The sequence below is a fragment of the Alosa alosa genome, chromosome 9, assembly GCF_017589495.1.
Source record: "Alosa alosa isolate M-15738 ecotype Scorff River chromosome 9, AALO_Geno_1.1, whole genome shotgun sequence".
Lineage (NCBI taxonomy): Eukaryota > Metazoa > Chordata > Actinopteri > Clupeiformes > Clupeidae > Alosa > Alosa alosa.
The window spans coordinates 28,578,681-28,593,587 of record NC_063197.1 but is presented as its reverse complement, the minus strand read 5'-3'; the positions used below and the strand labels follow the sequence as shown (position 1 = coordinate 28,593,587).

General features: G+C 40.9%; 2 protein-coding genes across 4 annotated transcripts in view; one reads left to right on the top strand and one right to left on the bottom strand.

The window, feature by feature from the left end:
• Positions 1-418: 418 nt before the first annotated feature.
• On the top strand, positions 419-6,452 carry LOC125301251 (torsin-1A-interacting protein 2-like). Of its 2 annotated transcripts, none has more exons than XM_048253682.1 (9): positions 419-605; positions 1,242-1,370; positions 1,563-1,721; positions 2,343-2,495; positions 2,699-2,839; positions 2,949-3,044; positions 3,156-3,212; positions 3,585-4,006; positions 5,088-6,452. In XM_048253682.1, the coding sequence occupies exons 1-9, from the start codon at positions 530-532 to the stop codon at positions 5,475-5,477; spliced, it is 1,623 nt and encodes a 540-aa protein (XP_048109639.1). In that variant the 5' UTR covers positions 419-529; the 3' UTR covers positions 5,478-6,452. The 2 variants fall into 2 exon arrangements, with proteins under 2 accessions (XP_048109639.1, XP_048109638.1); XM_048253681.1 differs by having other exon boundaries at positions 2,946-3,044.
• Positions 6,453-9,849: 3,397 nt separating this feature from the next.
• LOC125301283 overlaps positions 9,850-14,907 on the bottom strand; it is a 28,518-nt gene continuing 23,460 nt past the window's right edge. For both annotated transcript variants that reach the window (XM_048253742.1, XM_048253743.1), the window contains 3 exons: positions 11,042-11,167; positions 10,564-10,615; positions 9,850-10,096 (listed from right to left, as the gene is read on the bottom strand). In XM_048253742.1, the coding sequence (XP_048109699.1) occupies positions 10,060-10,096; positions 10,564-10,615; positions 11,042-11,167 (215 nt within the window). In that variant the 3' untranslated portion in view covers positions 9,850-10,059. The remainder of the gene's footprint in view (positions 10,097-10,563; positions 10,616-11,041; positions 11,168-14,907) is intronic.

Here is a 14,907-nt window from a genome sequence, read left to right as displayed (position 1 = left end):
TATATATATATATATATATATATATATATATATATATATATATATATATATATATATATATATATATATATATATATATATACACACACACAACATGATGATTATTCGGTACTTTGACAACAGGACCAGAGCCCGTTCTTGGCTGAAAGAGTGGATCCAGCTCCCTTCATGAGGTCTCTGACCAGACAATTATTTTTTTCTTTCTTTCTTTTAGACTCTACAGTTCTCTCTCTCTCTCTCTCTCTCTCTTATTGTTATATATATATATATATATGAGAGAGAAAGAATACTGTAGAGTCTAAAAGAAAGAAAAAATAATTGTCTGGTCAGAGACCTCCTGAAGGGAGCTGGATCCACTCTTTCAGCCAAGAACGGGCTCTGGTCCTGTCAAAGTACCGGAAGAGAGCGGTGTTCAAAGAAAGCAGTCCGTAAGGAAACTACACTTTGTCATGCTAGGGAGCTAACGTCGATGGAGTCCGAAAAGTTTGATATGCATGTGTAACTGCGATATTAACTAAATCAGGTGAAGATGGAAGCTGGCGATTCGCACAAAACCAACACTGATCCACCAAGCAGGAGGGTAACAAGACAGTCGACAAAAGGAGGTAAGTAACTGCCTTGGTTATCTGATTAAATAAATGATCATATCTGACGTTTTTTTTTTTTTTTTAAATCATAGCCATGGCTAAGAATGAACTATTAACGTTTAAGCTTATGCTTCAACGTTAAATTCAGCACAAGTTAGTAGTGTTCGTGGACATGGCTAACACGTGACAAAATATTGTGTTGACTGAGACGTTGGTTGTCTATAGCATACAACATGATTCAGCTTCAGACGAGCAAGTTGATTTGAGTAGTCTCAATTAGCTTCCTAAAATGTGGACTTGCCCTAAGTTACGGAAGCAGCGTTAGCCAGCTAGCTTCTAGCATATGTTTCTTATTTTTCATCTACGACATGTACTATTTATTCATCGTGGGTTAGGCATGTAAACTGTCGTTGGCTTATGTTGTGTTATATATATATATATATATATATATATATATATATATATATATATACATTATTCAATCAGGAAGAATCCCAACCATCTTAACCGGCATTACTACTCATTCATTAACTTGAGCTATTATTGAGCATCGGGTTAGTTTCACTTTCCTAATTAGTTTTGGCGGAAAAATCCCAGCCAGCCAACGTTAGCAAACATTGAAATTAATTTGGTTAACGCCGTTGCCTTGCTTAGATTCTGGCATTGTGTTGAAACCGAGAGAGCCTTTGAAGAGAAGCCGAAGAGATGCTGTACATCCAGTTGGTACTGCGGTCAATGGATCCGAGACCCAAGAGAGACTTCCGAGCACTGATGATGATGATGGTATGTAATAGCAGCTACACTGCCAGAAAAAGCGCGTTAAAGGTGAAAGGAAATACTCATGGATGCCATATCATAACATATACTCATTATCACGGGTGGATGGAGAGCATCGTTATAATTAAAACTTATAAATGCATTTATAATGTGGAAAATATTGAATAAATTCTCCTGAACGATGCTGAAATTAAACAGAGCCACTTAAGAAAAGGCGAAGACTGCAGTCGGCAGAGGACGAAGATGCTACTGACGGTGACAATGACATGGAATTGGAAGAGGATGGCGATGAGTCGGAGTCTGATGAGGATAAAGAGACAAGTCCAGGGGTGTTGCAGCACGATAAACTCATAAGGGGTGAGACGTCTATAGGTAGTCATTGTAATAAATTCACTATCAGAGACTAGCTACATCCAAGTCTGATATGCATTCAGATATTAAAATCACCACTTGACCATCACAGTGACACCCTGTCTAAAACTGTTATTTTCCTAGCTTTATTGATCTGCCAGTCATTCAGACTGTCTAGTCTTGATAAATTAGTTTATAGTCAATTTAAATGTACTTTAATTTGCAGTTCTATTATTATTTTTCCATGGTGCTGAGTTTATAGATGAATAGTCGTTCGGTTTTCAGTAATACATAGAACATGTTTATTAATTTAAACTCTTGTTTAGATGCAGTGCATTTTTTGTGGAAGTGATTGACGAGTAACGTGAAAGCGAATTAAGAAAGCATTCCAAAGTGTTGTGTGCTTGTATACAGCCTGTGCATACTGAAAATTAACAGACCCCGTCAATTCTTATTTAATCTAATGTAAATAATATATTGGAGGAAGTACAGACAAAAACCTAGCGTGAGAAAAGGCATGTGTGGCATGAGGTAGTGCTAGACCTGTCAATTGAGTGTCTCACAGTCAATGCATGAGACTTGAGACCCCTGCTGATATAACTAGTAGTGCTGTTTATACATTTCCAGAATCATCGGTCCGACTGACCCCGCTGAAGAGTTTCCCCCAAAGCACAGAGAGGGTGTTTCAGTTGGAGCCACTGGAGGATGGATCGACGCTGAGAAGTCACAGGCCCATTCACACGACGAACTCAGAGGTCGAGGCCATCAAACACAGCACAGGTGAGACCGCACTGCATATTTCTAAAATGAATATAAGAAAAAACGCCACAACACGTCATCGCCAACCGCACAAGCTTTTGTCATTACCAATTTGGCAGTTAATGGAGTTTGTAAGGTTTTTGCATGCTTTCATAGTTTCCTTACTAATTTTAGATTGGAACTTCATCATGCTGCGTTGTGTGTTTGTGTGTGTAAATGTTAAGGGTCTTCAAAAAGAGGCTCTGGTGCTTCTCTACACATCCCCACCAAACCCAAGAGAGACAGCAGGACTGAAGGTCAAACGGCACAGAGCATCCAGCAGAACATCCAACAGTATCACCGCAAGCTGCAGGACGGGCTCCCAGGTATCCGTTCACATAGTTCTGGAGTTCTGGATGAATGCCTTCCATGAAAAGGTCAGAGAGTATGACGCTTTATAATGTTTCATGTGAATCTTGCTGTCATATCCAGCAGATCATGTTGACTTTGCAAGAAGAACTCGACGGGGTATGAGTCACAACCAGACTTCAAACAACATTGTGCATAATAAAGAACTGGCAAAGAAAGCAGGTAAAGCAGATTTCTGATTTTGACAGGTCACACAGGACTCATCTTTTTGTCAAAGGAAATCAACCAGTGAATGAATTATAATCATTTGTGTGTGTGTTTGTGTACTTACAGAATTGACCAGAGTGTTGCCTAAAGCTAAACAAAGCCAGGCCAAGACTCCGAGTAAAGGTACAGTATTTTTTTTTTCTCACTTGCAGGCACTAACACACAAAAAAGTTACATCCACATGCTTGTACAGAGCACATTAATACACTGCTCAAAATATTTAAGGGAACACTTACAGTTTTCCACAATTGTTAAAACACATATTTTGAAACCTTCCACCCTTTTCTCCATTCTCAAACTATATTCACAGAATGTCTGACAGTTCTTGCTAAATAAAACACTCGCCTCAAAAGTTTTACTTGTGCTCAGAACCAAACACTGTCAGAGTACCGATCCAGTGTATGATTGAAGTGTTCCCTTAATTTTTTTGAGCAGTATATGTATTTACAGTTTGTGACATAAATATTTGTTCTCTATTTTCCCCCCTCTGTGCAGGTGGTGCGAGTCGTATTTACACGATCATCCTGTGGCTTTTCCTGCTCTGCGTCTCCATCTCTGTAGCCGTGCTGGGCTACCAGAGGGTTCCGTGGTCAGCCCTCCTCAGCAAACGAGCTACATCGCAACCCGCATCCCCGACCCCCTCGCTGGACGTCTTCTCCGGCCGCATGGCGGCGCTGGAGCAGCAGTTTCGGAGCCAGCGGGACGAGTTCTGGAGGCGCAGCGGCATACACCTCCAGCGCCACCTGCAGACGGCCCAACCCTCTGAACCGGTCAGCCTGATCCTGACCGGGGGCCGCGAGGCGGAGAGGACGCTGAGATGCCTGGCCGCAGGCCTTGCATCGGCCTTCTCCATGGCGGTCAACGGCTCTGTGCTAGAGCTGGACGGAGCGAGTCTGGCTGACAAGGACGGCAATCAGGTGAGGAAGCAAAGGCATGATTGTGTCTTGTGAAGTGGCAGTGAAATAACTGGTGCAGAGATTAGCTAGATCACCGCTGGATCATGAACGTGTAAAAGGAGGCTCAACAGTAAAGTGCTGAACTTTAGGTCGCCTATAGGTCAACCCAGTAAAGGATCAGGTGCACCTAGGTAAAAGCTGGAAAAAAAAAACAGGGTTCCCACGGGTCCTTGAAAGTTTGTGAATCTGAAAAAAATAATTCAAGGCCCTTGAAAGTTTTTGAAAAGAGACATAAATAAATGGAGGTCCTTGAATTTCATTTTGAGGAAAAAAAATCCATACAATTCCGCTTATTAACATGTACACGGCCAGCGTGATTTCTGCGTGTTTCCCGCGTGTAGTGTTTGTTGCCCAAATATTTAATTTAACATTCTGATGAATAAAACGACATGTTCATGGTAAGGAGTTTAACTTGTTTAGGACAAGTTTATTTCAGTTCAGTTTTATGCAAAATACAAACATGAAAAATAGAATAGGCCTGTCATATGACCAAAATTAAAAGAAAACTGTGACAAGGTATCCTTGGTCTGTTGAGGTAACTTGATTTAACCATGCCCGCGCTTGAAATTTATCAACACATTACAGTAGGTCCTTGAATTTAAGGATATTGGGCCTGGAAAGTCCTTGAAAGGTCCTTGAATTTGATCTTAACCAAGGTGTGGGAACCCTGTGATTGTGTCTTGTGAAGTGGCAGTGAAATAACTGGTGCAGTGATTAGCTAGATCATCGCTGGATCATGAACGTGTAAAAGGAGGCTCAATAGTTAAGTGCTGAACTTTAGGTCGCCTATAGGTCAACCCAGTAAAGGATCAGGTGCACCTAGGTAAAAGCTGAAAAAAAAAAATTAATTAGGTCATAGTTGGTCAGCAGTCAGGCTTTATTCTTTCCTACGATGCAGTAAATGGCCAACTGGGTAATACATTTTGAACGTAGTATGGTCACTGGTGTTTGTGTGTTTGTTTGGTGCTGTGTTTGTTTGTTTCCTTCCTTGTTCACTCATGTTTTTATAAATGAATTTCTCCTTCATCCGTTATTGCACCAGGTGAAGCTGGATCTGGACAACCAGCTGAAAGAAGCCTTTGAGGGCGACAAGCCGGCTGCCGTCATCCACCGTCTGGAAGAGCTGCCGCCGAGCTCCACGCTCATCTTCTACCGCTACTGCGACCACGAGAACGCCGCCTACAAGGATCCTCTCCTGGCCTTCACTGTGCTCCTGCCTCAGGACGCTGTGGATACCGAGGTCAGCCTCCGAGAGGTGGAGGAGATGGTGCACGACCACATCCACAAGAAGTTCCTGGTACCCGACCAGCCTGACACCTTCGACAAAATGGACGTGGACAAGCTGAGTGGGCTGTGGAGCCGCATCTCTCACCTCATACTGCCTGTGAATGTGGAGGAGCACATCGAGGAAGGCGGCTGTGACACAAACTGAGAGAACCCGAGGAAAAAAATGAGTGAAGAATCCCAGTCGACATGTGCTCAGGAAGCTACTTGCACTGGAGTTACTCCCTAGAAGATCTGGTCTACAGCTACCCTGTGTGTGTGTGTGTGTGTTTTTTTTTATGCGTGTTTGATGAAGATGATTTGTATGAGTGTCCAAGAATGATCTCTGATTGACGACGGGGAAACTACACTGAGCTTTTGGTACCTAACGCTCAGGTTTTTTACATTCCCAGCTCAAATACACGTTCTGGGTTTGGTGAGCAATGAAGTCATGATGTGAGATTTTGAATTTGCGACAGATGCAGTGCTGGACTATGTGAAGATCAGACTGTAAAAACACAGACCTCCCATGCAGTTAGACCTCTCGTATGGTCTCAGTGTGCTCTCAGAAAGAGCTGGTGGCTTTTTTGTGACTGACAGTTTTAAGGCTGCATAAGGAATTGAAAGAAAATATTTTCTGATCTTGAAAACTGTGGAAAAAGGACCTTGTGTTTTAAAATCAGACCCAAAGGTTTTTTTATTTTCTAAATTGTTTATGGAACTTAATGGACAACAAAATTATTTTTGTCTCTGTGTTGCGTATTTGTGTTTTGAAATTTCATGCTTGTATGTTTCTTGTTCATGACATCACTTTTGTAAGGGACTATACATAATGTTCTGAAACAATACATTTTCATAATTCATTTGTTAATATCATTCCTCATTGTAGTCCTCAGATCAGAGGAGTTCTACTCATAGTTCATGTGCAGTTCATTTAAAGTTGTTGTTTTCTAGCTCTGTGCCATTCCAGTGAATCTCCACACATCCAATTCCCTTCTCCTGCACTGATTTCTCCATGTTTTTTAGTAGGTCAAAAGGCCAGATATTTTGGATGCATTTAGGTTTGCTTTGCTTTTTTTGTGAAAGATTTACTTTGTTAATGCCATTGAGTTTGTTAATTAAAAAATACTGTATATTTGTAAAATGTTTCTCTGGCAATTCATGTACACCCTCATCGCAGGAGCTGGTTCTGTGACCCGTGTGCACAAAAGAGACATCAGGCGTTGATGTAATTATAATGTTCTTAATCAGCTAAATGTAGCCATTCAGTCATTTGCTTCAGTGTAATAGCATTGATGGCAACACCAAGCGGCTGCTCCAACAGCTTTAGTTCCCAGGGGGCAGCAAAGACCACGGAAGGCTGATCCAGAGACACACACACAAAGCAGATTTCTCCTTTAGGATAAGTTAAGATTGTGATTGAATAATTATGGGTTAATATGTGCTTAAGGAAAGTCCCTACTATTTAATACAGTCTATGATGTTATGGCAGTCTTTGAAAGCTGATACAGTAAAGTACCTTAGTTCCTGTTTGAGAGTGCCAGCTTCTAAAATCATTGACAAACATACCCATGCATGTGTGACCATTCAGTCAGTCAGTAACTCCATGAGTGGTTAATATCAGGCTGATCAGACTGTGACAGAGTTTTGTCAGAGATACTCCACTTTAACACTCTGGTTTTGTCTGTAGCTGAGTATGTGTTCTGACTGACCTGGCAACCAGTCAAGATTTGTAGTAAAGATTCTTTGATTTTTAGTATCATCAGGAGTATGCAGGACTATGGTCCAGGGTTCCTTCACCATATAGTGCAGATATAGTGTGTGTGTGTGTCTGTGTGTGGGGGGGGGTCCTCAGGCACACCTGATTCACAATAGTGGGGCATGCTGAATGTAGAATTGCTATTCATATAGGCCTGCACACAAGGTCTCTTAGTAAAACATTTCCCAGAACTGGCTGTTCTTACTCCCTATGCCATCACTTCTCTGAGTTAACACTGCACACACACCCTGCATTCCATGATCATATATATATATATAAGTATTGTATCTGTTTATCATTCACTAGTCAGATGTAATCACTTATAATTCAGATTTTTAGTTTCAATAGAAGTAGCGCTGACTGGTTCTCTTTACTGGAGTAACCATAGAGCCTAACGATAGAGTCAGAGCTGAACAGCAAGAAATGACTGATCTAGTCTTTCACTGTTGCTATATGTCAAAACAAAACAAATTACGTTACAGGACATAACAGCCTCTGAATTTCATGGAGGGAAAAATTCAAGAGCTCTGAGCGTGTTCAGGTTGGAAAGGCAAGGTTCTTAGTCTGATCTGTGATACAATTTCCCCCCTCCTTGGGCTCTGACATCTGACAAATGGCTTGTTTATGCCAACAATATATTTTATGATCCACTTACGTTTCCTTGGAATGAGTGTATTCCCTGGCTGTGGTATTTGGACCAGTGCAAAGTCCACAACTGTCTACATGTTTTATGAGTCCAGAGTCCAGTTGAGATAGATACTGAAGAAATCCAGTGTTGGCTTCCTCTTATTTGCTCACATTTAGATGTGTTCATATTTTTGACAGTTAGAAACCAATGAAAATATGCCCATTATCTCAACACAGAGGTAAAAGTCCAAAACAAAGCGGGTCACACTGCTCACTCAAGGAGTAGTAGCAATATTTTCCATGTCCACCACCACCACCACCACTAATACTAAGCCTACTGTTAATAAACGTACCCTGGCCTATTTTCTAAGCTGCAGGTGTAGGTGTACCCACAGCATTTTCACATTGCTTTCCTTCTAGGACCAATAAGTTGAGTCACTACTTAATCAGTCTTTGTACTTAATATTGTGGCAGGTTCATGTAAGATCACACAGTATCCACTTAACTACAGTATTAATCCTAAATTAGACATTAGAGGCCAGTTTTCCATACATCGATGAGGGCTAGTCATGTCTATTGAGAATAACCATTTAGGCCTAGTCCACACGTATCAAGAATATTTGCGTCCAAACGAATCCATCTTAACACGACTCGACACGTTACTTCATATCCCAGGCCTATAGGTGGCACTGTTACAGAAATTGACCAAAGCTTGTGCGCTGTAGGCTATACAAACAGACAGAGTAGGCTATGAAAATGGCTAGTGCAAGGAAACCAGAATTGTTTGTTCGGACTGATAGTGAACTGTCAACTGTAGTCAACTGTAAAACTAATAAACTTCATTTTTACGGTTTGTGAAGGGTGCAGTCCCGTCCTTTATTTGGCTTATGCAGGTACAAATAATCTCCTTTACTTTTTTTGGTTATAGGATAGTCTGCGATTCACATTAGTTTTTGCTATCACTGCAAGTGCACAGGCTACTAAACGCTAGGCCTACCCAAGTTCTAGGCTATTCCGTCGCCACATTTATAATATTGCTATAATACCTTCGTTAGTAACAGTCGATACTTTTGCCTGCATCAAATCGCGCATTCGCATTTAGTGTGCATCTACCACATAGCTACATAGGCTTAACATGAGTTCTAAGCGTCTTTGTATGCTCATATCTGACTTCACTAGACTATGATTGCATTTATTTATGTTGTAAGACATGTAAAATAAATTAATGACACCGGCACTACGCACAAATTAATTTAAACTTACACCGCACTTCCCTAATAACTTCTGACTAGTTCTCTCGCGTCACTGACAGTAGCTAGAATGCATCAAAAAAACACCGGGAAAAACATTTCAAGGATGGGTCCTTTGTTACGTCATCGAATCTCGCCAAGCACTGTTCCAATGTCAAGGGTGTTTTAGAATTCTATCAAGTACCGAGTCCTTCGTTCAGAGATTTTCGAGGATGCATGCGTGTATCCTTTGCATGCTTGGAACACCCACAATCCGGTGCGCACATGATTTTTAATAATGCACCTGCAGCTTCCTGCACACTCGCTAGTCTGTTCCATTGTGTGTTTTCCGTATGCTAAGAAGAAGCCTTGCCTCATCTTTGAAGGATTCGACTCGGCAGGACTCGTTCTACCAAGCACGAATCCTTGACTTTGAGAAAAGCCCCAGGACTCGCTTAATCTTGTCTGGGAAGCCGGTGTGAGATGTAATGCTGGCTCATACTCCAGCACTACCCATTTGTGTATGGGAGAGTCAAATAAAGAAGGTCCTCAGCCATAGCTGTGTACATGTCCATCCATAGGTTTGTCCATAGATACAGGAAGTAGATACCACATTGCCTGTTAAGTTCTATTTGGAGGAATATGTCAATGCAGCCGCCACATTGATAGGTGACAACACCTTTGCCGGCAATCAGAGACAACTGTTTCTCCATTGGCCTCCAAATCATTTGTTCCCCTTAGCAATATGGTGGTGCCGTTGACGTACGTTCTGGAGCCCAATGCGGTATTCATATCTATGGGTTTGTCCCTTGAATGCACATTGTCTTTTATAAACATTAGTTTGAAAATAATTAATACATATATACAAAAACACCAAAATAAAATGATATACATTTTTTTTCATATGTAAGTACAAAAGTAGCATATAGAAATGTAATGTCTTATTTATTTTAGTGATTGTTCTCTTGTGTGGTGGTTTTGATCATCAGAAATGTGGTAGCTCTGATCATTTAGAAGATTTAGGTCAGAACATAGCTCTGATAGTCTAATAAAATGTTCACTCAAACAATCAACCAAAACTATGGCAAAATGCTGAAATGAGCACAGCGATTAAGATGACACTGATCAGGACATGGTCACTGGGGCCAAACAGTAGATTCTGTCACCCACAATCTGCAAGAATCAAAACAAAACAGAACCAAACAAACAAACAAAAAAGGAATTAAGTTCTTTACTTCAAAAAAGGCACTACTACACAAAACAGCCTGGCTCTTTTTCGAGTTGCAGTCAAGCTGCAGGTTTGCTGGAGGGAGTGGCAAACAACATTTTCACAAAGTCGGCCTACATTACCATGAGATGAGGTCCTTAAGACAACGACTATAGAAAAAAGCCATATTTGCCAATGTAAACAGGACGTTGGTATGCCAGTACAAGCAAATCCAAAAGACCTGTGTTCAAGGTTGGGTGGGGTCACTGCTCTCTCCCTCCGCTACAATGTGCCTTTGATTTCACTGGAACAGCACCAGTCTTTTGATACATTATGTCAACTCTAAGTTCTAATATTTATTGTGCCAACCTTTATAGTTTGGCCGATGACAGAGTTTGTGGTCAATATTTCTTTCATTCATTCACCATCTTACCTGTGAGAAACACGAATCGGTGTTGCTGGGACTCTTTTTTGAGAAGTCATGTCTAAATACACAAACACACAAGAGCCTTACTTAGACACGCAAAATGAACAACATATACAAATACCAACTGCTATTTGTATGCATGCTATACAGTACTGGTGCATCTAAATAAAATAGAATTAAATTATCGTGGAAATGTTCATTTTTGTCCATAATTTATTTCAAAAATGTAAACTTTCATGGGTCATGATTATTGGATCATGCGCCTGACCACACCTATGACAAGCCTTGCGTCGCGCTTCGTGTCGGGTGTACGACAGGGCACTCAGTGTGGTCAGGGCAATGGACTTTTCCCTGATATTCTAATTTTTGAGATGCACCTGTATGTGTGTGTTAACTCTATGTTAAGTGTGTGTTCTCTCGGCATGTGTGTGTTTCTTTACATTATGTTGATACAATGCTTTGCCTGTAGGCTTATGTTACTCACCAATATGTTTTAACACCACCCAGATCTCACAAAACACCAAGGTCCACATCGTAGGGCCTGTCATCATATACTGAAAACATGTGCAACCACCATACTCAAACGCCTGGAGTACAAATATGCCTACAACTGCAAATTCAAATGGGGGCAGAGAAGAACAGGGTTTTAAACACAGACATTTGTTGGAAAATATTATAATACGAATGATGAAAGCCATTTTAATGTCAAATCTGATTCATTTATAACACATCTTCACACAGGAAACCTTTATAAGGGTACAGTATTGAGACAAGAGGAAACGCTCTTGCTCATTTTGATAAGTCAATGAGTCAGCTAGACCTGAGAGTTAGACTCAAGCCCTTAGTGCAACAAGGAAGGCCATGCTTTAAAAATACCTCCAAATGGAGTCTGCTAATGATAAACTATATCCAGCCAAGATCTTAATCAGCTTAATGAACCAATTGAAACAGAACATGTATAGGTACTACTCAAACTTTTTTATCAACACTAGCCCTTACAAAAATTATCCATGGTTTTACTATGGTAAATAACCATGGTTCTTCACTCTAAAAAATGTTGGGTTAAAAATAACCCAAATATAACCCAGCCGCTGGTTAACTATTGGACCAACACCACATTGAGTTATCCTAACCCAATGGTCTGGGTACATTATTAAACCCAGCAGATTGGGTATGATTCTAACCCAAAACACTGGGTTATATCAACACAACGTTAGTTAAATTGGCACAATAGACTGGGTAAAGGTAACCAATGTGCTGGGTTATAACTATATAAATGTTGAGTAAAATTCACACAGTATATTGGGTATAGATTCAACCCAAACCACTGGGTTATATCAACAGAACTGCTAGTTAAAATAACCAGTTGTCGGGTTTTCTAAACCCAGTATTTGGGTTGCATTGAGAGAAAATGGGCAACAAATAGCCATGCAATGAAATAAAACAGTTCGACATAATTATTTATTTGACAGTTTACTTTATTTTTGAATGGATAGCCTACTCTAAAAGCAGCATCAGCATGTGATAAGTTACTTCCATGAAGACAGCTAGATTCCACGGTCCATTTGGGGGTCAGCCCTGTCAATCAAAGAAAGAAAAAGAGTAAATTAATCACTGCTATTGACAAAACTTTAGATCAAGACTTTCACGAACCATGATCAGTGAATGATGTTGACAAACATTAAAAATTCGGAGACAAAATATTAGCGCAACACACTCGGAAACCATGACCACCTCGTGGAGTTGTTTAACAGCAGACTGACAAACATACGTTCAGTATTATTAACGTTAGCTAGCTCATGTTAACACATTCAGTTAGTTAAATTCAAGTTGTCTGTAACATTAATGTTACCACCAAAAACCACCCAGTAAGTTACATGGCTATAATATGAAGCTACCCTGAATGAATTAATATGTTGTTTGGCATGATGATTACCGTACGTAAAGAGACTACTTCGACTGTATACATTAGTTGACACACATGCTGCACTAACACGAAGCATTTGTTAGAGCTAGAAGCTAGCATACCAACCGTCTGCTAACGTTAACCTAGCCAGCTGTTGGTATGCTAATTTTAGTTCTTTGTAAAAGTTTGTTTTGTTTCTGTTCAGCAGTTCATACCCAATCAACACAGAACTATGTTTTTAAGAGTCTGTCTTTGTGTAGATTTAACATTAACATGAGCAGTAATTGTAAGACTGTAAATTAATGTTAGCTAACGTTAGCTGGCTTGAATGTCACAATTCTTAACCTGCTTAGGCTGAACGAAATTGGCAGGCAGAATATCCATTCATATCACGAAGATATCTCTGGGTGTAAGGCTACTTTTAAAATCTGGCCTAAATAATAATAATAAAAAGTTAAAAGCAGATACATACCTTCCAAAATCGCCTGATTTCCACTGCATGTAGAAAGCTGCTGGACTGCATGGACGGTTGAAAGAATAACGATTTCCCCCGAACTCTCAAATAACTATGCAGCTGTGTTAAAGTTACCCTGGTGCTGAGTAGTGTGCTCACGTCAGGTGGGGGAGAGGAGGGGCGCTGTCCTAAACTATTAACCCAACAAGCTGGGTTACAGAAAATAACCCAACATGAGTAAAAACAACCCCACACAATGACCCAACAGTTTTAACTCAGCGTTTGGGTTGAGAAAATAACCCAGCATTTTTTAGAGTGTTCAAATAACCATGGCTTTTTGTTTTTTATGGTTAACCATGCACCTTACAACGCCGCAGAAGGCCAATGCTTTCAACCTGTCTAGGGGTTATATTATAAACACAGAAAAGAACCAGCTACCCTACACACTACCCCTACAGTGTGGTGCACAAACTTGTAAGTATCCTAACTGTGATGTGTGCGTGTGTGCGTGCATGTCAGCTTGGCAGGAGCATCAGAGAGCGGTCACATACCTGCGGCATCCTCACACTCCCTGCCTGGTACTCCACTAGCCCTATGGCCAGCCCAAGGGTTGGATTCTCGCCAGTTCAGTTTTATTTAAAGAAGCCCTATGCAACAATTTTCGCAAAAATAACCTTAATTAGGCAGGTTGAGTCGTTCTGATGGTTCTACAACACTTTCTGGGTTGTTTGGTGGGTGCAATATATGCAATATGCAACTTTCTGAACCCGGACCAGGTAAATCCGGATGTGACTCAGCAGAAGTATCCAATCGCACCTCGAAAATGTAGTCAGATTGTAGTTTCTAAGAAGACTGCAAAAAACGGACGCTGGCTTTGTTGCTGTTGAAATTGTAAGTAGCCTACCCTTGGGTGAACTTCGTTTTTGTGATAGTCTCTTGAATAATGTGTTTGCTCGACTGTTTTATTGTGAGCCCTGTGTGTTTAGCTTGGTTTCTTGATGGCTAGCTCGCTAGCTAGTGGGGGTTTAGCGTAGCAGTCACTTGCTACCAAAGCTGCAGGGGGAGCTATGTCGGGAGAAATGCGAGCCCAAATCCGGCGAAAACCCAGAAACAGTGAAGGAATAACCAGACCTGCATAGGGCTTCTTTAATTTTGCGGTGGTTAATCCGAAAACTAAGCATAATCCGTCATATTGGCAACATGAGGGGAAACAGGCCTCAGCTTCTGCTGAGCCTGCAAACTAATTGAGCCCCAAAGTGAGGACAGGTGCATATATGAACTAATTAGCCACAGGTAGTGACATCACTGAAGCTCCGCCTGTCAGTAAGTGTTTTCTCTCATAGATATTAGAAAGCTAGATTCCGCATTGGGCTCCAGAACGTACGTAAATAGCGACGCCATCATGGTGGGGGCAACAATCACTGGAGGCCAAACAGGTGTCTCTGATTGCCTACAAGTGTTGCCCAGTAAAGTTTTGACAGTATGGTGTTTGCCCCCAGCAATATGGTGGCCACGTTTACATATGCCACCTAATAGAACTCGACGGACTATGTGGTATCTAGCTTTCTAATATCTATGCTTTCTCTAACCTAACCTAACACATGGAAATCATGCTGCCTGTATAAAAAACATAGGAAACCATAGTGAATTTTTGTAAGGGATGTTAAAACCATAGTATTACCACAGTTACTATGAAGCGCTATACAGTAGGTAATCCATGGCAGTGCCACAGCTACTATGAAGTGCTATAGATAAACATCGGTAGTACCATGGTTAGGAGCATAGTAATCGTTATCACAATGATTTACTATAGTAAAACCATGGCTACTGTATAAAAACCATAGGAAGGCATAATGAATTTCCGTAAGGGATTCTGACGACCCACTCTCTCTCTCTCTCTCTAAGGCCAGCCTATTTAGACTGCACTCAGAGCGGCAGCCTGAACTTCTTTGCCACTCGACTTGTTCTTTTTTACTCTAAACTCTAGAAC

Coding starts and splice junctions, on each gene's coding strand:
- LOC125301251 (XM_048253681.1), top strand. CDS start 530: ATGGAAGCTGGCGATTCGCACAAAACCAACACTGATCCACCAAGCAGG. Junction 1,722..2,342: donor GCACGATAAACTCATAAGGG/GTGAGACGTCTA, acceptor ATACATTTCCAG/AATCATCGGTCCGACTGACC. Junction 3,213..3,584: donor GGCCAAGACTCCGAGTAAAG/GTACAGTATTTT, acceptor CCCTCTGTGCAG/GTGGTGCGAGTCGTATTTAC.